Here is a 20,019-nt window from a genome sequence, read left to right as displayed (position 1 = left end):
TAATTTTCAGCTGGATTGTCTCCTAAAGATATATACACACAGTATGTTTTTATCATGGTTATAATTTGGGTGCACAGTTGTTGATTGTAACTCTCTTGTCTCCTCTTCACCACCTCTTTTTCTGACATGGCCCATGGGAGAAATGCTAATTTTTCTTTACTGTCTAAGTCCATTTCCAATACATACATGTAGACTTACAGAAGTGCAATGACACTAAACTGAAAACTTTAACATGCTTGAATAAAAATAACCTAGATATTTTTTTTAAGTAAATGGCATTTGATGTTAATAGCAGTTGTGTTTGTGATAGGACTGTGGAAATGCACCATTACCCTCACTACCCCATTGTCAATGGAAATAATTACTGCCCTTGTCTAGTCCAAGGCAGCAAACACCAGAAAAATGCCTATCTTCAAATATAACTGAAGAAAAAGGAGCGAGTACAAAGCGTGAGTGCAGCTTCTAGTACTTTTAAGAGCTGGGGCAAGACATCTCGGTGGCCGAGAGCTTTGCAATGCATGAAACTAACTGAGGACAAATAACCTTTCACTAAGAGTGAAATTAACAGCACATGCTCCTGCTGCTCCAAATTAGATCTGGCATCTGTGTCTTTGCTGAACATGGTAGTCCTGGAGACATGGTCACGCAGTGGCAATCAGTCCTCGTATCCTAAAGGTTAAAGCTGTGCTAATATTTCTGGGCCCGACGGGACAACATCAAAACAGTTGAAACAGTTTTTCCCTTCTTGCTCCAGCTTTTTAGCCTCAAATGAACTGTTTTAAGCGAAACATCTCAGATAAACCCCGCCGCACGCTGCCAATGGCAGACGGGCAAAGTTAACAACCGGCTGTTGAAGTTTGTTACCAACCCAGATACTTTTCTCCAGACTTTGTGGAGGTCAGAGCTAAGACGGCGACAGAACTAAAATGAGCGAGCGCTGGACGTGACATTTGTCAGGTGGTGAACTATAAAGGCTCCCATGAAGGTCTAAGAGGCAAGGCCGTATCGCCACAATGTCCCTGGTCACATTCCTGACTTGATGCCTTGTAGCCAGCAACTGAACAGCAGAGAAAGAGCCAACTAAAAGCATCCTGTAACTGAGCGCTGCCATCTTCTGGCCCTGCTGACTGTTGGCTCCACTGCTGACTGGAAATTCGAGGCAACCGCGACCCGCATCAGGTTACAAAGAGCGGCCGCACGGTACGGAAATGTACCTACAGTCTCATTCGTGCTGTGTTAAATTATGGAAACAACTTATCCTAGTTTTTACTCAGAAGAAAACACTTGAACCAGTTTACAATTAAGAGCGTAACTAAACTGCGTATGCAGGGAATGAGACCTTCAAAGATAAACGGTGAAGTTCATCGTTCATTCTTGATTCCATTTAACTTTTTTTTTTTTTACTTATCAAGGAAATGATTTAACACTGAATGAAATATTTAAACCAAATATGTTTTTATGTCTACAGCGTGATAAGTTCGATAAAAGATCAGCACCGTCCTGACAATCCTTTCCCCTTGGAAACTGCAAAAATGAATTCTGCAGTTTTATAACATTATTCACTATTATCATTTATTTCCCCCACAGCTTCAGAATTACATCGAAGTGAAAAATGAAAACTGGAAAAGGACTGAGCCGTTTGTTTGGACAGGAATATGGCGTTCAAAAACCTGTACTGAATCATATAGATATTTAGCTCTTTCAACACCGTCCTTTCAGTGTGAGGGGCCGGCAAGATTGTGGAACAAGTTGCCAAGCGACCTGAGATACTCCGAATAAGTTAGTTTTTAAAAAAACAGGTGGAAAAACTTTCTTACTAAAGGAAACGGAAAGAGGACGGTTGGCGGAAGGCACTTAGTGTTTTAGTAGATGTGATTTTTGCACGATGTCTGTTAACTGCAATATTCAAATATGCAGGTCAAAAGCGTCAATTTATAATTAAAATAAACACTTCAGATACAGCAAAGTCAGTTATTTAGGTGATGTGATCTGACTGCATTCGTACTCATTGTACTGATTTTGTGTTTGTACACAACATTTGGATCGAAAGCACGATCCTGGACACGGGCCACAATAAAACACCAGAAGATGAAAGATTTTTAATCAGTAAAAACTGGTGCAATATTTCACATGTAAACAATTGCAGCATCTCATTCTTAATACCTGAATAGTTACATAGAAATTATATTTTAGTGACTCAAAGGTTCCTGTAAAAATAGATCACTTTAACAAAGTTCAAAAAGAAAAAAAAAAAAAAAAAATTCAAATTATTTCAAGTGCTCGTATGCTCACCTACAGGCCGATGAGCAGGTGCCACGTCTTCAGGATTAAATACATCTCAGCTTCATTAGTAGCCCTTTCTCCCTGCAGCCAAACTCTGCATCGCTAACCTACAGACACCCTCTAACCTACTACGGTGCATTCATTTAAAAGGATCGTAAAGCCGCCGGTAAGATCTTACTGTAAATTCCCAAATGGTGGCATTTACATTCACCTCAGTGGCAGAGGGAACCATTTATTTCCAATTTTCCCTGTTCCCAAGTTAATGCAAACTCAAACCTTCCCCCAAGTTTCCTTGTTGTCTTGATAAATTCACTCTAATGTACGTTTCCGCAGCAGCAATTCCGACAGGGCAGCGAGAGTCGTGCCAGGCGTTCCCACTTTGCCTTTTTCCCCGAACGATGTTTCTAAGCTACCGGGATTTCAACTCAAAACTGGCAAGGCTGCCGTTCCCGACTAATTTTTTGAAAACTTCCTGGAAATAGCCATCACGTTTGGTAGAAATCACAGAAAAGAACGGAGGCAAAGTTCTGAGGCTGTTACTTTAGTTCAGTTAGTTGCGTTGTTTAGTATTGACTTCCAGGTGAATTTCCATGAAAGAAATTCCTCTATTTAAACGCCAGTGAATAGTATTACTGATTCTTTATTCCTCATTTATGCTGAACTGTATATTTGTTTCTAGACGTATTTCACATTTTGCATGTGTAGTACATCTGCTCTCCACTGAATAAAAGTCTCAAGGTTGTGCTAGCTTAGCATTTAAAAAATAACTGGAAGTCTACCAACTGATCAATCTCCATTTTACCTAATATTAGTGCTGAAATATATGATTCTTTCCAGGAAAGTTCTTAGGGGATTATTTGGAAATAAACTTCAATTTATGGACCCGTAAGAAGAGGAAGAAGAAAAAAAAAAAGTTACCTCGGCACCTCAGAATTCTTACATTCGAAGCAGGGGCAGCCTTCCTTTCATAACTTATGCTTTTAGAGTGAAAAAACATCAGGGAGTGCTGACGTTAGCTCAACATCTGTCAGGAGTACGGCAAAGAAGAAACGACTGGAATTAATTAGTGAGACAATATTATTTCTATTAAAAAAGAGAAACTGAGCAGCAAAGCGGTGATTATAACATCAAACTGATGACTGATAACTGACAGAATTAGCGCTGTGAAAATGTACATTATACTAAATTTACCATGTGAGCCGTCGTAGTAGGCTACAGGTCATTTCATCCACCTCTTTTTTTTTTTTTTTTTTTTTAAACCCAGTCTTTATTACAAACCCACCTGTGTGTGTTCGTGCTGGTCATAAACTAGGCCAGGTTATTTGGACACCGGCTTTTATATGAGGATTTATGGTCGTTCAGGGAAGGTAGAGAGTTTGGCTGCAGAGTCTTCGTAGAAAATTCAGCTCAGGTTATGTCTTCACCCGTCAACAGACATTACATTTTTGCAAGCGCAGCATCAGAACTGAGTCGATTGAATTGGACAGTTGGCACTGGATTCCAACACTAGTGTGTTTCTGTCTCCGTTTCCCTCGCTACTTTTTTCCTCTTACACGTTTCCTTACTTCTGTCGACACTTAGCAGCAGTCATAATCCTTTTTTTCTGATCTTTTCCGACAGAACGCTACTGTCCTTTCACCCTCATTTTCTCTTATGACACAATGTATAAGGTCGTTGCCCTTTGGGTTTTAAAATGACCTCCTCATTTCAGTTTCATTTTGTCCTCTCACGTCTCACCACATCTCCGGTGTAATCACAGCTTTCTTTTTCATCCACTCCAGTCTTGCTTTCATTTCCTGGCCCTTTTCCTTCTCTCCTCCTCGTCGCTGTGTCATTCTCAGGATTCCCGGCGGACTTGTGGTCAGGAGGCCATATGGTTTCTTTTCTGTTCTGCCTCTTTTCTCTCCACCTCCGCCTGCTCTCTAGCCTCCGTCCTGTCCTTCAGCGCCCGCAGCAGGATCCTGAGCAGTGTGTTCTCATTCAGCAGGTTTTCGGAGGTGTCTGCCAGCTCCTGCAGTCGTCTCACCGCTTCCCCGAGCTGCCGGCTTTTCTCCTGATGCTGTTCCTCTAAGCTTTGCCTCTCTTGCTGCAGCTCCGCGTTCTGGGCTTCTAAGCTGCGAGTGTCGAATGTCAGGCGCCGGTGGTCGCGCCACAGCTGTGCCAGCTGCTGGGAAAGACGTTCGCGGGCGCGGTGCAGCGTCTGAACTTCGCGCTGCAGTGCCAGGAACTCTGCGCGGAGGATGGCGCTGGGTCCTGGACCGTCCGCCTCAACAGAAGATGTCACTGGTTTGTCTGCATCATGTACAGAGCCAGAGTGCTGCAGGATGAAGTGAAGGAGGTTGGGTAACGTGATGGGCAGGTCATCTGGAAACTTCACACTGAGATGTTTTCTTCAAGAGAAGAAGAAAGAGGGAATACAAGAGTGAAAACAATTCTGCTGGAATTTATTTATAAGATTTTGGTGACATACTAGTGTTTTTTAGAGTCTATGCTTAATATTTTAATTAATTTTCCTTTGGGATGTTACAAAGTCATTCATTTTTATTTTTATTTCATTTTACTATAGTTAATCAGGTAAAAGTCTCAGTGAGATCAAAATGTCTTTTTCCAGATGTTGCCAAGAGCCAGCAAAAAACACATTACAACAATAAAGTACAACAAAGTAACTAAAACAGGCAAAGACAACTGTTCCACACTATATATAAATAACAACGTATAAATTATATCCCGTGAAGACGCATAAATGAGTCAAAAATGTACGCAGTGCACTCCTGCAGTTTCTACGAGGCAGTGACCAGGTATTCCTGGGAAAATGCAAATTCGCATCTCGGAATGTTTGTGTGTGTTTGTGCGCGTGTCTATCAGAGCGCTTAGTCTCACCTGTATCTGGGAAAGAGAAGGACAGAGGGAACGTGATCCACCATGAACTCCCAGGGAAGGTCATTACGGCCAACATTCACCCTACACACAGGAGAATTGTGAGAGTATTATTTTTACCCTTGAGCTGTGACGAAACTAAAAAAGATCCATATGAAACGCAAAGCACTGCCACAATACCTTCATAAATCAGTCGAACATCAAGACATACATTTACCTGGCCACAGTGATGGTGCTGTTTCCCTGTAATAATCTGGCCAGCTGGATGATGATGTGGTTGAGAACCGAGCAGAATCCACACCACTGAGTGTAGTAGAACAGCAGCACATCCTGCAGGAGAAAACACACACACACACACACACACTTATATTTTCTTCCCAGCTCAGGTCTGTGAACTGACTAAAATTCTTTAGACTCAACAGTGAACAGATCGATGTCCTTTCCCAAACTGATCACTATACTACTGTCCCTCTTCACAAAGTCCCACTCGCAGCTTTGGCATTTTAAGGTGGAGGATATAGGGAGAAAAAAAAAAAAAAGTTTGACTGTGGGACTCTCTCACCTCTCTCCACTATAAGCAGGAAACCACCATCACTACAGAGAATTTAATTATTTCATTAAAAAGAAGTACAGTCCCTGCGGCTATTCGACTCTTGAACGTTAACCCTCTGGTACTTTATGGCACAAAAGGATCAGGTGATTAAAACCGCTGAAAACACTGAAAAGAGCAGTTTCACGCTTAAAGTCAGTGTTTCTCCGATGACGTTCGACAGATACAGGACGTCTAGGCGGGTCTGCGAGTCGAGCTGCCACTAACGTTTGCTCAGCTTGTTTCTCTGATAAGTCCTACGTCCGATGACTAAATTCTTTCATCCCATTAAAATATATAGTTAAAAACAACAACAAGATCTAATAGGGTACCGAAAAATGTGGCTTAAAACTGGATAAAAAGTTAGTTTTGACTGTTTCTGGCAGACATCCACAGCGCTGACGAATGCACATAGGGGATTGAAATTACGGATTTCTCTAGGTTTGGAAACTGCTTGAAACTTTTGCAATAATGTAAATACACGACTCAACAAAAAATAGGTCTTTTTAACTTTATCTCATTCTGACTTCTAACTGGTTTGGGATGGTCCCCAAAATGCTGAAACCTTCAAACAAAATGCACAAATGGACGCAGACTGGATAGGATAAGAGTATAAAGGCCCGAGAGATACCGAAGTAGAGTCCTCTCTCACCTTTTGGAGATCCATGACGGAGGGCAGGAAGGAGGAGGTGGTCAGTTCTGTGATGAGGGGGCGAGGAGAGGTTTGCCGGACTTCATCTGGATGCCCGGCTTCCTCCTCGCCTCCCTTCCCGTTCTCCTGTCCGACCAAGTGTCTTTGCAAGAGACTGTATGGAGCGCTGAAGTTCCTGATGAAGGCCTCTTTTGAAACACACACGGACACACACACAATGAAAACAAAAGAATTACTATAAGGATCCTATTCAAATACCACACAGTTTTTAAACAGCTGATGTGCTTGAATGACAATTAAATTACGAATATAGACAATTATTTTCAATTATTTCAGATTGTTGTGGTGCCATTAAAATTGGGTTTTTCTAGCAGTCAAGGGACTTCTGGCGCAAAGTCACTAACTTCCAAGGGTGAAAGCTCCACCAACACTTGTAGCACTAATAACTGCTTTATTGTAAGATCCACACAGTTCAGATTGTGGCCTTCATCAGTCTTCAATCTAGAAAATGCTGTCAGGGGGACATTTATGTTTGCACAAGTATCTAAATATTAATTGTTATTCGGGTGAAAATTCAAAATTTAAAAGACCAGGCCAGGGACAAGATCTTAAACAACAATATTACTAAAGAGCAGCTACATTACTACAAACAGCAGCACCCTGAACAGAAGGTCAGGGCTCACAACTGCAGTTTGTTGCCCTTCTGAGGACATTAGACGGTTATCAAGTCCGTGCTGCCTATTGTTCGCATATCACGCTGGACCAAGAAGCACACGCAGACTGGTTAAAACACTGATTTTATCCTTTCTGTTCATCAGAAACAACAAACTGCAGATCTCCGAGACGTCATTATACATCCTATAAGAGCCAAGAACAACATAGTTAAAAGTTTAAAGTTTAAGTTTTGACTGTGTAGAAGTCATCAGATAGATACGTCAAAGGTCCTGTTCATGGCAAATTTCCTTGTGGCAACTAGAACTAGAAAGCATCTGTAGGTGTACAGAATGCAAAAGACCATGAAACTAAGCCTTGTCAGTAGATCTGCCGATATGCATAGTATGCAAAACTTGTTTTTCGTCTAAGAACTATTTCCTGGGTGTCGTACTGCCTTTGTGGCATTCCTTGAACTTCCACAGAATCAGTTAATCTAACCAGAAATAGAAACTAATTTGACTCCTTGACCTTTCCTTCAGTTTCTACAAAACATGACACATACGCGCCCGCTAAAGTATACCCAAATTCATCAACGGGGGCAACACGAAGCTCTGAAATGTTTTTCTAAATTATAATTCCAGACCAGGCCCTTACACTGTATGTCTAAATCTAAATTTGAGCTTTTGCAAAACTGATGGAAATGGCGATGGCCTATTATACAATAGCCTTTTTTTCAATACATACACAAGTGCATCTGAGTTGAGATGAGTTTAAACTCTACTGAGTTAGAAACACACTAAGAGACGTAGATTTTCAATGCACTGGACATCATCAGTTTGTACTCAAAGCAATTGGATGGTAGATTTTTGGCTATTAAGCCCACTTTTGTTAGTTCGATGTAACATCTTAGATGTAACAGTTTTGTCCTTATATCCTGACATCAGGAATTGTGGTGAATGATCTCTCAGTAGGAGTACTGGGGTCAGTATGCTTCAAACAAAGTGATTGTCAAGGCAGGATTTGAACTTTTCTGTCACTTTTCCCATTTGCCTTTCGACAGCAGGGCCAAAGCCCTGGGAGGATTAAGCAAGTCTGCTGATCTACCAGAAGCGCAATGGTCACTTTTCAAGTCGGACTTAGTCGTTGGCCCATTGGTTGTAAGATCTCAGGTGGCTCTTTCCTGATTTTTGTCGGCCACAAACTACACGTAAAACAACATTTAAAAATACTGGGTGTATATCAATGCTGTGGGACATGCTAGCGTACCTGAACCTTCAGAAAGTACTACCCCCTGAGCAGGGACTTTTTAAAGAGTAAAACTGCCTTCCCAGAAATTAATTTAGACCCTGGTTCCATTGGTTGGAACGCAGTTATTAGCCATTTCAAAATACAACCTCAATAATAAACATGTAGTTAAATTAATACCTCTCTGACAGTATCAATCAAAAATGAACATTATTGTCTTTGGAAAGGTAGCAGTCATGGCTGAGCTGTTGTATTAGATCACATTAGAGTTTACTGGTGTACCTAATAAAGTGGCCACTGAGCATAAATATAATTCTTTCCTCGTCTTACCCAGAGACTCTGTCAGTGTGGTTGCTGGGCTGCGATGGAGAACATAATGAACCTCATCCTTCAGGTTCACAATAGCTGCAAACGACCCGTCGCTGCTCCCGTCGCCTGGTATACCGGCCTCCTGGTGAAGAGAAGCAGTTCTGTTGCCCAGCGCCCCGAGCCTCATCGCCAGAGGCCAGTTCAGAGCAACATCCAGCACATAAAACCTTAGCGTCCTGTTGGTCTGACACCGGAGCCCCGTGATGCCATCTCCTCCCCGCTGAGAGACTGAAGATGGAGGGATGGACGAAGAAGGAGGCGGAGGGGAATCTCTATGCATATCTGGCCCCTCTTTGTCTTGTGATGCAATGAGCTGAGGTTCTAGTTTTCTGCAGCAGGCACTGTACTGACTAAAGGGGCTGTAGCTGTTCAGAAGGTTGCTACAGCCCACTGAGGTTGCAGTTTTTATGGACAGGGGGACAGGTAGTTGGTGGAGGCAACAGTGTCTGAGATAAGTCTGCAACACGTCTCCTCTCTGATCCATTGAGGGGAACAAGCAGCGTACGTAAGAGCTGGTCAGACTCGGTCTTGACAAGCTGAGACACACCTCACACACACTTGTACTGGACTCTGGGAGAGGAACTGATTGGCAGCACAGCGCGTGGGAGGTGAAACTATTGTCCAAGCTGGAGTGGTTATTATTGTCACAGGAATGATAACGCACAGCAATGTCTGCAATCTGAAAGACAAAAAAAAAAAAAAAAAAAAGGTAAAAATAAAAATGATAATTTATACAGCTCTTTTCAAAACAAAAGTTAGAAAGTGCTTTCCATGGTTTTCAACAGGATTAAACACATTAAGAACTACATTAAGAACTAGAAAATTAGGCAGGAAATTATAAATTTAAATAAAATAAGATTTAAAAAAACAATAAAACAATAAAAACTGTAGCAAAAAAAAACCCTAATAATTATTATTTTATTGGTACAGACCTTGTACAGACTTACTTGTGCTTCACACAGTAATCATCAAAACAAGACTACGTACATACAAAAAGACAAAAATAAATTACACTTATGTAGAGAAAAAAGGAGAAAACATTCACATTAGAACCCTTACGTAACCTCCAGGTTAGTAACCTCTAACTACTCACCGGGTACTAGGAACAGAGACGCGACCTTTACCAATGGACCTTAGGCTGGGCTCCGGCTCACGAGGAGTCCAGAATTCACTAATGTATTTTTTGGGCAAGACCTAATTTAGCCTTGAATCTAATCAATAACATGTTGAAATTAAATCCGAAATGAACTGGTAGCCAATGAGAGAAGGCTAAGGTAGGGGGAGAAGTGGTCAGGCTTCCTTGAATTTTTTAATTCAAGGATATGTTTTTTTTGAAGTAGAGAGAGGAGGACTGTATAACCTTCTTTGCGTGAGCATAGAAAACTGAGGTTAGAGTGGAATAGAAGTCCCAGATTTTTAGCTACAGGTTTAACATTTACTGACAATCGGCCAAAGTTATAATAGATGAGATGAAAGCAACTGGGTGGATCGAATAATATGATGTCCGATTTACTGACGTTCAGCTGCAGGAAGTTGGCGGATATCCAGCATTTAATCCCCTTACGGCAGTTAATGAGACTAACAAGACTGCTTCTGTCGCCAGGTGTTATTGATACATACACCTGGTTATCCTCAGCATAAAAATTTAAAATTTATATTAATGTTATATTAGCGAATAATGTCCCCAAGAAGAAGTATGATACCAGTAGAGGAACTAAAACTGAGCCCTGTGGCACACCACCAGTGAGATGGGCAGTAAAGGATGAAGCATTCCCAACAACATTAGAGAATGTTTTATGGTTTAGGTGGGATTAGAACCAGATTAGGACAGTGTCAGAGAAACCTTACTATCTTGAGACAATTAAATAAGATGCTATGGTGCACTGTTTCAAATGCAGCTAACTTTTTCCCTATTGCTGCTCACCTGCTGTAGTATGGGATTTGGCTTGGACCCGAGTGGATTGTGCGGTAGGAACAGCAGCAGTGCAGGACCTTTAGTCAGCTCCTGTTCCAGGAGGCGGGACTTTGTTCCCGGGGGCTGCAGCCACTGGAGGACGGTCTCGTGGTGTTCGAACACCCAGCTACAGATGGCCTCTGATGTGAAGTTACGTTCCCTTCGAGGGAAAATCTGAAAGAAAAGAAAAACATACAGCACAGTGCCAGTGCAAAGCCTTATTAAACATCTAGAATTATAGTAAAATTTTTTCAGTATTTAATTATATTTTCTAGCCATTATTTTGTAGTCCATAATGGCCTGATGACACTGCTTACCAAAGAGGAGTTAAATCTTCTGTGGAGGTAAACTGTTTCATCCTCTTGTAGGGAGATGGCCTCTGCCACCTTTCTGTTGGTCACGACCCCGAAACGTACAACTCCGCGGAAATCTACACCAGAAAAACAGGGAGTTTCAGGAGCGAAGACTGAGAAAATTCTGTCCTTTCGATCCTACCCAACAGTATAATTGAAACATACACAGGACTTTACACACATCATTATTGTACCTTTTACGCTACCTCCTGCTATCTTTCCTGCTGCAATAGCCAAGTTTCCCCATTATTTCTAATCCAATTTTGCATTCTAGACATGATTAGGGCTGAACCTAGAAATTATTTATCCTCATCAGTTAATCTGCCAAATACTTAATTGTTAAATCAATTAAATGCTTGTTTTAATAAATGGCAGAGCAAAATGGACAATTCCCATCACAAGTTCCCGGAGCCCAAGATCACTTCTTCAAAAGGCTTCTTTTGTCTGAACAACAGTTGTAAACCCAAAGTATAGAGTATAGCTGCAACGATTAGCTGATAAATTGATTAGTCAATCGACAGAAAATTAATCGGCAACTATTCTGATAGATGAATTGTTTTCAGTCTTTTTTTTTAAAGAAAAGAATGCGCTAGTTTTCTGGTTCCAGCTTCTCAAGTGTGAATATTTTCTAGTTTCCTTATTCTTTTATGATAGTAAACTGACTAGCTTTGAGTTTTGAACTTTTTGTCAGACAAACAGGACATCTGAAGATGTCACCTTGGGCTTTGTGAAATTGTGATTTTCTTACCATTTCATTTTATACATTTTATAGACCACAGAACAATCAAATTAGAAATAATCGATGGATTAATGGATAATGAAAATAATCGGCGCTTGCAGCCTTAATTCAGAGTAGTTTCATATACGATAAAGAAGAAAATCATCATATTTGAGATACTTGAATCAGCGAATGCTTTTTTTTGTTTAATTAAATGATTATCAGAATTGTTGCAATTTATTTTATGCCAATCGACAAATCCATTAAACCGACTAAGTGTTTCAGTTCTAGACATGATCACAAATATTTAAGGATCTGTAAGAACCGGTCTCAGTGCTGTATGGTCACTTCTTACCCCTTTTGAGGGCATGCAGGGCAGAGGACAAATATGTGATGTACCCTGGCGGCTGAGGAGAGGAGTTAAACTGGAAGAAACCTACCACTCGAGGCTAGAAATACAGAGGACACAACCAATCAGAATGGTAACATAGCTTCATTCATATAAGACGACTTAGATCATGTAACACAATTTAACCAAGACTTTTAACTTTCAGACCATTTCTTTAAGAGAGTTATTAATGGCAAAATTGCATAACTCTAAATCTTTAAAGTACAGAATCGACCAGCAACACACGATCGGGCATAAACTTTGTGGGCGATTCTCTGCCAACTCTCCGTCAGATGGCCCGAGGCCAAACAATACCTCGTGGTAGGAGAGGAAGTCTTCAAGTGTGGCTCTGGATGGGAGGTAAGTGAGTGGTGTAATGACTCTGAGGATAAAACTTTCCACATACGGAGCCACAAATGGACCTTTGTACTCTATAGGCCCAAACCTGCAGCACAGAAACACAAAGACAGACGACGTAATGGATCAATTAGGTGAGCTCCCACAAACAGCTCACTTGTCCAAGTTAAAATACTACTAAACATCACTGTCGTCAAAATCATAAAAAAGGAAAATTTCACGTTAAAATATTAACATTCAAGGAGAAGAGCAGAGGTCCAAATTCAAACAGGAAAATTGCGACACATTTCACGAGTGCAGCTATTGTTTACACCGTCAGCCACTAAGTAGGATGAACACGAGACAAGATGCATCAGAGTATGAGCGGAATAAAACCTCAACTAAACAATTTCCTGAGGGAATCTGTGGACACATCCATCATCTGAAATACTGATGTCTGTTTGGCCTGTTGCTCTATTCTGTACACATGACATGTATTTACATATCTGCCCGTCCCTGAAGAGGGATCCCTCCTCTGTTGCTCTTTGTCATATTGGACTATATAAATAAGACTGACTTGACTTGACATGCTGCACTTGTTAAAGTACTTCACAGTGGGGGGTCTCAGTGGGTTATAAGAATTTAAAGATGTCACGTCAATAATCAATTAGTCAAGTAAATAATCGGCAGTTGAATCAATAATGAAAATATTGGTTTGTTGCAGCTTTGCATCATTTATACAACCACTTCTATGATTCAGTCCCAGTTTTACTCTAGGTGTCTCCATGGAGACAGAGGATGTTCATAACTATATTTGTAAGGCTTAATCCTCTATTTCTAGTCCTTCACTGCTGGAAAATAAACATAAAAATACAAATAAGATCTCATAAAAAACATTCAAGCATCTAAATAACAAGTAAGCTGTGGTAGACCAACATACTCTGCTGGTCGACTATAGAATCACTTCTGTAAAATGCATTTAATCAGATAAATTGTTTAAAACAGTTAAAGCTGGGAAAACAACCAGATAACCCGCTCTGTAAGTAAGTACGTTATAAAGCAAATGCGACCAGCCCCCTTACAAATATTTTAACAAAAACACTGGTAAGAGGAGTCGAGGACTAAAATCTTACGTTTTTTGCCAAAGTAATGAATGTGGGATGAGAGCTAAAGGAACCCTGTGGAGATTCTGACCATATTATGGCTATGGAGCCAAGCTTTAAGTGTGCGGCCCTGTTTTGTTTTTCTTCTTGTGCTCTTGCACCTGCCAACTGTTTCACACTCTTCCAATGATCCACAGGTGGCGGTAACGCAACGAGAAGCGATTGCAGCACTTCACCAAATAAAGGCAGGAAAAGAGGAGGCTGCTAGCAAGGTAAGCATGGATGTAAACAATGCAGGTTTTTTCTATCCGAAATACCTTTTTTTTTTTTAGCAATTTAAGGCAAGTGAGTTTGCAAACAAAAGTACACATAGACAATTCATTTAGACACATAAAAAACAATCTATGAGGATGGAAACGCATTCAGCACACACAAAAAAATTTGTTTGTTATATCGGAAAACTCCACAAGGGCATCTTCAACATTGAATTTGGAAAATCTTAAAGGAAGTCACGTCAGTTTTATTTACATAGCCCAAAAGCACAGATTTGCCTCGAGGGGATTTATAATCTGTACAGCACAGGACACCCTCTATCCTTAGACCCTCAAATCAGATAAGGGGAATGGAAGAAATCACAGGAAGAGCGACAGAGGAGGGATCCTTCTTCTAAGACGGACAGACATGGAACACATCATGTCATGTGTACCGAATGGACCAACAAGTGAAACTGGAGGTTCCAGACTTCTTTTAATGGGTAACTCATTTTGAGCCATGAAGTGAGAAAGGTTTTCAAAAGCAGTCATTACTATTACGGCATGCACGTAGAATACACGTGTGCTGGCCTGGCACACTTCCCCCCCGATTCCCCGCCATCTACTATAACTAAAGTCTACTCCGTCTTACCTTCTATAAAACAGATGGATGACGGGGTACTGGTAGAAGCGGTTTTGCCTCCTGCATTTCCCCTGACTATACCAGCAGTTAACGGCCACAAACTGCACCTGTGTTTGTGTGAGAGAGAGAGAGAGAGGCGGGCGGGGTTAAACAAGCAGAACTATTTCCGGAGCAAAAAGACAGGTTATGCTGTGTTATCATTCTCGGTCATGTGTGTGGTACGCAATCGCAAGACTCAGACACTTTCTAGTCAATAACTTTTTCATTGTGAATTAAAGGGTCGATTTGATTTTATAATTCCAACAGATTTCTATTAATTCCACATAAACCGAGTAACTCTTTTGTGCTGTTTGTCAGTTTAATCCTTAACTATTTATCTGAACACAGGCATCAATACCACTCTGTCTCAGCACTTTAGGTAACGAGCCCTCATCTCATGGAGCCCTAGACGTTACAGTATATTTACTCCTCTGGATGTTTAATGTGTCCACGGTATGTAAGTTGACAAGCGTGCTACTATAACAAGCCCTAGTTTTCTGCTACGTTGTCAGCGGTCGTCCAACATGGTGTCAGTTAAGGTCACTGTCTGGGATTTAAACGAACCAGCGGTGCGGTGCTTGTCGTCACCTCACGTGTCCTGTACCTGTTTGGCCAGCTTCTTAGCAACCTGCTGCACTTCCTGTCGGGCAGCCATCGAGTGAGCGCACCAGGGAGCATAGAAGAAGATGAGAGACACCTCTGCCACACTCCTCAGTTTCTCCACCTGGAGAGAAAATGTTAATGTTAAGGCACGTTCTAGCCTTAATTGCTGCCCTAGACTTTAATTCTGCTTTTCGTGTTTTAAAGTGTGATCTTGAATGTATTACTGCCAGGGACTGAGACTTACAGTTGAAATGCTTTGAGAAACTAAATGCGTCTCTGTCTTTGAATCTCACCTGGTCCAGCTGACCCAAGTAGAGGTCGACTACCGGGGCCTCGGCAGAGAAGAACCGCACCGGAGGCTGAGCTGCTGCCACCACATTCTTAGCACGGCTACGGAGAGAAAAGATTTCAGCGTCAATCAGGAATCATAATGACAACAATAATGAGGGTTATACATGTATCCTGAAACAATGGAAACTTGTCTACAGCCAGTCATTTTGCCATACTTTTTATACTGCATGTGACGAAGTACCTTGATTTGTAGAGTGAAATAGGTACAACATATGTTTTTGTTTGGTCATTTGATCCAGTTTCATGACTGAGTTTTCCAAAAAATGCAGTAAATCACGATATACATGGACATTAGGGATGCAACAATCTCATATACCTGACTGGTACTGAAACCGATACCAGCGTTACCTTGCATAAAAGTGATTCCAATGAGTTGAGACATTTGATTTTAAATTAGGGCTAAAGAGAGCTCTGGTACTGGATCAGAACTCTGTATCTGCAGATACCCGGAGTTGAGGTAACGGAACTGGTATCAGGCGAGAGGAGAGAAAACGCCGCATCCCTATACAACAACATGATGCATATGCATATCATCTCTTTACTCCGGGGTTGCCACAGCTGGAGCATAACTATCACGGTCACTGAACCACGGGAGAAGACGGATTTCCTTGAGCTTATTTGCCTGCCCTTTGCTTCAAGTCTCAATTCTCACTTCCGGCAGTGACCTACACAGCTGGGTTCACTGAGTGTGCGCCGTTTAGTGCGATTGAAGAAATTCATCGCAGACAGTTTTGATGATCGGCTGCTTGTTTGTCATCCATCAAGCAAAATTGCCAAACATTCTCTGGTTAAGGCTCGTCAGTTACGGGGATTTGCTTTTTTTCTTTTTGTTTTGTATCACTGTACACTGAATATATTTGGGTTTTAGACTGTTGGTCAGATAAAACAAACAACTTCACAGTGGGCTCTGGGAGCTCGTGCGGGGTTTTTTTCCACAATTTTCTGACACAACGAGTCCCCCATTAAGATCAGCTGCACAACATAATGAAGATCCCAGTTGGTTTACGGCTGCAACGACTGTCATTATGGACTAATCTGCCAATAATAGTTTTGGTTTATCATTTGGTCTATAACGTGTCAGAAAATAGTGAATATTACCCATTTCAAGGTTCCAAAGTCAGATCTCAAAAAAGTTTCAGGTTATTTTTACGTGTGATTTGATTTGCCTGAAATACTTGGGCTTGAATCTGTAACAGAGTATTTTTACAATAATATTACTACTTCCACTCAATTAAAAGATTGCAATACTTTTTCCACCACTCCTGAGCAGGGAAAAGAAGCAGGATGCGCCTGAGATCATTTGTCTGCAATTTGTTTCAAGTTCCAATCTTTTCAAATCTCCACAGCTGGATTTACTGGAACGACGACAGAGCTGAATCTGTTGTTAAACTATTTTCTTCAGGGTCATTTACAAATAGAGGCCAAAATCTTCATTAGAAAAATTAAAGGATTACAGTAACACTCCTGGGTAGTAAACCATCTGTTTAAACAGTTTAAAGAATTAGTTCATCTTCTTGTCCTTGGCCAGATTAATCTCCCACAGGGCCCCAGGGCAAACATTTTTTTCTTGGGCCCCTATTGACCCCCGCTATACATGGCAGATTCGTTCATTCGACAATAAGTCCTAAGGTCAATCAAATGGCAGAAAACTGGAAAAAATGTCCATCGCCACTTCCCAAAGCCCAAGTTGACGTCTTCAGATGTCTTGTTTTGTTTGATAAACAGTCCAAAAGTTTACTATCAGGGAGGACAAAGGAAACTGGAAAATATTCAAATAACAGAAGGTGCAACCAGAGAAATTCAGCATTTTTCTCTAAAATAAATAAATAAATAAATAAATGACTCAAAATGATTAATCAATTATCAAAAAAGTTGCTGATTATTTTTCTGTTCATAGACAGCTGTTGGTTGCAGCCTTACAGTTCTCCTATTATGGAATAGCACGACCTTCCCGGAGACTTTCTGCGTTTCTATGCGAGACACACAAAAACTAAAGCAGTTTGATAAAAACACAACTTTACAACAGAGGAGGTCAGTACAAACTAAAACGATTAAGGTTCTTAATACTAGATTGTGACACAGAGTCCCTCTACAACAGAGGGGCCACAGGATGGAGGATATAGTTGATATATTTAGGGCCTCCGTGGTTCAGATTTCTGACAAATGCGATTAATCAAATTATGTGGACCCAAATGCTATGGAGTAAACCTGGGTCTTTTGGCATAGCTGGATTACCAACCGGGTACCACTAACATACAGTATCAACTAAGGTGAGTCGTGAATTATTAACTGATTACCTGATCTGACCCTGTCTTGTGGAGGAGCCCTGTGCCAGACCCCGGTTTTAAGACCTCTGTTATTTTAGTGTGCATTGCCTTCCCATGAAGCATATTCCTGAATAAAGTGACCTGACCTAAGACGTACTGTATATCGCTTCAGCACATGGGATCTGGTTTGCACAGGACTTAATGGGAACTTGGAGGTGGCAGGGTTCATATTCAGAGGGCTACAGGTAAGGGGGTCAGTGGGGGGGCCCCCTGCAAATTTTTTGGCCCATGGGCGTCCCAAGTCCCCCCTGCAGTTGCCCACTTTGTGATCTCCACAGCTGGGTTCGGTGGAAGAGGATGGCAGGGCTGAGTTGGTTGTGGCACTCTGGAAGTACACCGTCTGTTTAAACGGTTTAAAGAACGAGTTAATCCTCTTGTCCTTCAGTAGTCGTCAGTTTCTGCCAGCTGCAACGTTACTACTTAATAAGGACCTGGTTATATCTAGAGTATGATCAGGACCAGTCAATTTACAGATTACTAATGGCACAACAACATTTATGTCTCAGTAAAAGGTTCAGTTCTGATGTTCGGTAGTTCTCGTGTTACCCCGATCAAACCAAAACAAGCTCACACTAGCAGAAAACGAACCGAGGCTGGTCTTGTTTACCTGCATGTGAACTTGACCGCGAGTATGAGCAGGACGCCGAGCGCGATTGCCCCGCAGAGTAGATCCGGTCTCCGGGCCATCAGAAACAGCACCTGCCGGAGAGACTGCCGCACACGGCGCAGCATTACAGCCTGTCGTCGGCTCTCCGTCCCATTTATACGCCCCGGCTGCCGCTGCTCAACGCGTCCATTTGCCTAACAGGCAAGGGGGTGGGTGGGAGGAAGGAAGACTGGTTCGACGGCAGACAGAGCTAACCTGGATTGGACATCGGTGTTGCTGGTGTGTATGCTGTTCAGACACGGTCAGGCCAACCTTTCTTCCCCACGTAGACTTTTCACTTCCGCAACAAGGAAGTGTGCGTGGGGGTCGTCTGTGAAATGTTGTCGGCGGTTTAATAAAGCGCGGTAACGTTTAACGCCGTCGACGAAACGTATATTAAAAATTGATAGTTGACGATTGATAGTTAGATATACTTACGTCAAAGAGGAGAAAAACTGGTCTAAAAAAATTATCGTCTTTTAATTTGGATTAGTAATTCTTTTTTGCGTTTTGTGTCTTACGTGCTCTTTTGAGACAGTCCCTTACGTAATGGCGACAACCGTTGCTGCCATGACGACCATGGGACGCTAGAGGGCGGTCGTTCTCGAAACTTGGATCAATTAAACTTTACACTTTTTTACAGTTGTACGTGCCTATTGGGAATTTGTATTGATATTTTTAAGTGAAAAAAAAAAAACTAAATACAATTCGCGGAGCAAACAGATATTTTTAAAAAAGGGGCATTTCTTTAAATGTTGCTGCATTAGTTTTTATTTCATGAACCTAAAAAAGAAAGAAATAAACTTAAACAGTAAATTAAACAGTAGTTGTGGCATAGATATATATAGATAGATAGATAGATACTGTAGACCAAATAAAGTATAAAAATAAAAAAATAAATAAATATAATAGAAAAATAGAGACTAAAGACAGACCCCTAGACATACTACATGCTGAATTTACATTTTACAATGGTGGTAATATAATATACTATAATACAATGCACACTACTGCCAGTTATAAGCCATTAATAAGAACAACTTTGCGGGTGCCATGTTGAGGAAAATCACATTTAGACATTTGGACCAAAATCATATTATAAACTGCTAATTAACAAGTGCAGACTTATTGTGTAACCCTTCATTAAAATATATATATAGCATTTGACTATAGCTGTTGATCTGCGTGCAAAACTTAAAATGGTTCAAATGTAGAGAGAATAATTCAGTAAATGTGAAATGTTGGTGGTAAGAGCTGTTTTATTCCATTTTTTAAGTTAAGAAGTTCACATTCTGTTAGAATAAAGACTCTCATCCCTCATACCCTGTTTAAATGAAATGTTTTGGTAATAACAAGGCTGTGTGTTTCTATTCAGTCATAATGCAGTTATAAATGTTGGTAAACCCTCAATAAATACTTAGGGTTTCACACTTTCTAATAAATCATCAGCTTTGCAGTTGAAACTCTTAGTACGACATTAATAAAGTGTCTTGGATTTGTCAGTTTTGTAATGAGCCAATTATGAAGGTTAATAAATGATCAATAAAATCCATCAACTCCGCAGTTGTAAATGTTGAAAAGCGGCTTATGTGTAGATTTTGCTCCAGATGCTCTGCAGCCGTTTTCCAGAGGATAAGT

General features: G+C 41.0%; 1 protein-coding gene across 4 annotated transcripts; it reads right to left on the bottom strand.

The window, feature by feature from the left end:
- Positions 1-3,518: 3,518 nt before the first annotated feature.
- On the bottom strand, positions 3,519-18,680 carry txndc11 (thioredoxin domain containing 11). 4 transcript variants are annotated; one of them, XM_040146823.1, is made up of 14 exons: positions 18,343-18,674; positions 15,351-15,447; positions 15,059-15,178; positions 14,425-14,522; positions 12,398-12,527; positions 12,050-12,143; positions 10,941-11,053; positions 10,594-10,797; positions 8,631-9,348; positions 6,402-6,589; positions 5,378-5,490; positions 5,164-5,244; positions 4,211-4,673; positions 3,519-4,179 (listed from the first exon to the last, which is right to left on the bottom strand). In XM_040146823.1, the coding sequence occupies exons 1-14, from the start codon at positions 18,465-18,467 to the stop codon at positions 3,997-3,999; spliced, it is 2,727 nt and encodes a 908-aa protein (XP_040002757.1). In that variant the 5' UTR covers positions 18,468-18,674; the 3' UTR covers positions 3,519-3,996. The 4 variants fall into 4 exon arrangements, with proteins under 4 accessions (XP_040002757.1, XP_040002755.1, XP_040002756.1 ...); XM_040146821.1 differs by adding an exon at positions 17,833-18,075 and having other exon boundaries at positions 3,519-4,673; positions 18,343-18,438; XM_040146822.1 differs by having other exon boundaries at positions 3,519-4,673; positions 18,598-18,680.
- Positions 18,681-20,019: the final 1,339 nt, after the last annotated feature.

This window comes from Xiphias gladius, chromosome 15, assembly GCF_016859285.1.
Source record: "Xiphias gladius isolate SHS-SW01 ecotype Sanya breed wild chromosome 15, ASM1685928v1, whole genome shotgun sequence".
Lineage (NCBI taxonomy): Eukaryota > Metazoa > Chordata > Actinopteri > Istiophoriformes > Xiphiidae > Xiphias > Xiphias gladius.
The sequence above is the reverse complement of the archived record's forward strand: the minus strand, read 5'-3'. Positions and strand labels throughout refer to the sequence as shown.

Coding starts and splice junctions, on each gene's coding strand:
- txndc11 (XM_040146823.1), bottom strand. CDS start 18,467: ATGCTGCGCCGTGTGCGGCAGTCTCTCCGGCAGGTGCTGTTTCTGATG. Junction 5,491..6,401: donor CCGTCATGGATCTCCAAAAG/GTGAGAGAGGAC, acceptor TTTCTCCTGCAG/GATGTGCTGCTGTTCTACTA. Junction 4,674..5,163: donor CTTCTCTTTCCCAGATACAG/GTGAGACTAAGC, acceptor CTTCTCTTGAAG/AAAACATCTCAGTGTGAAGT.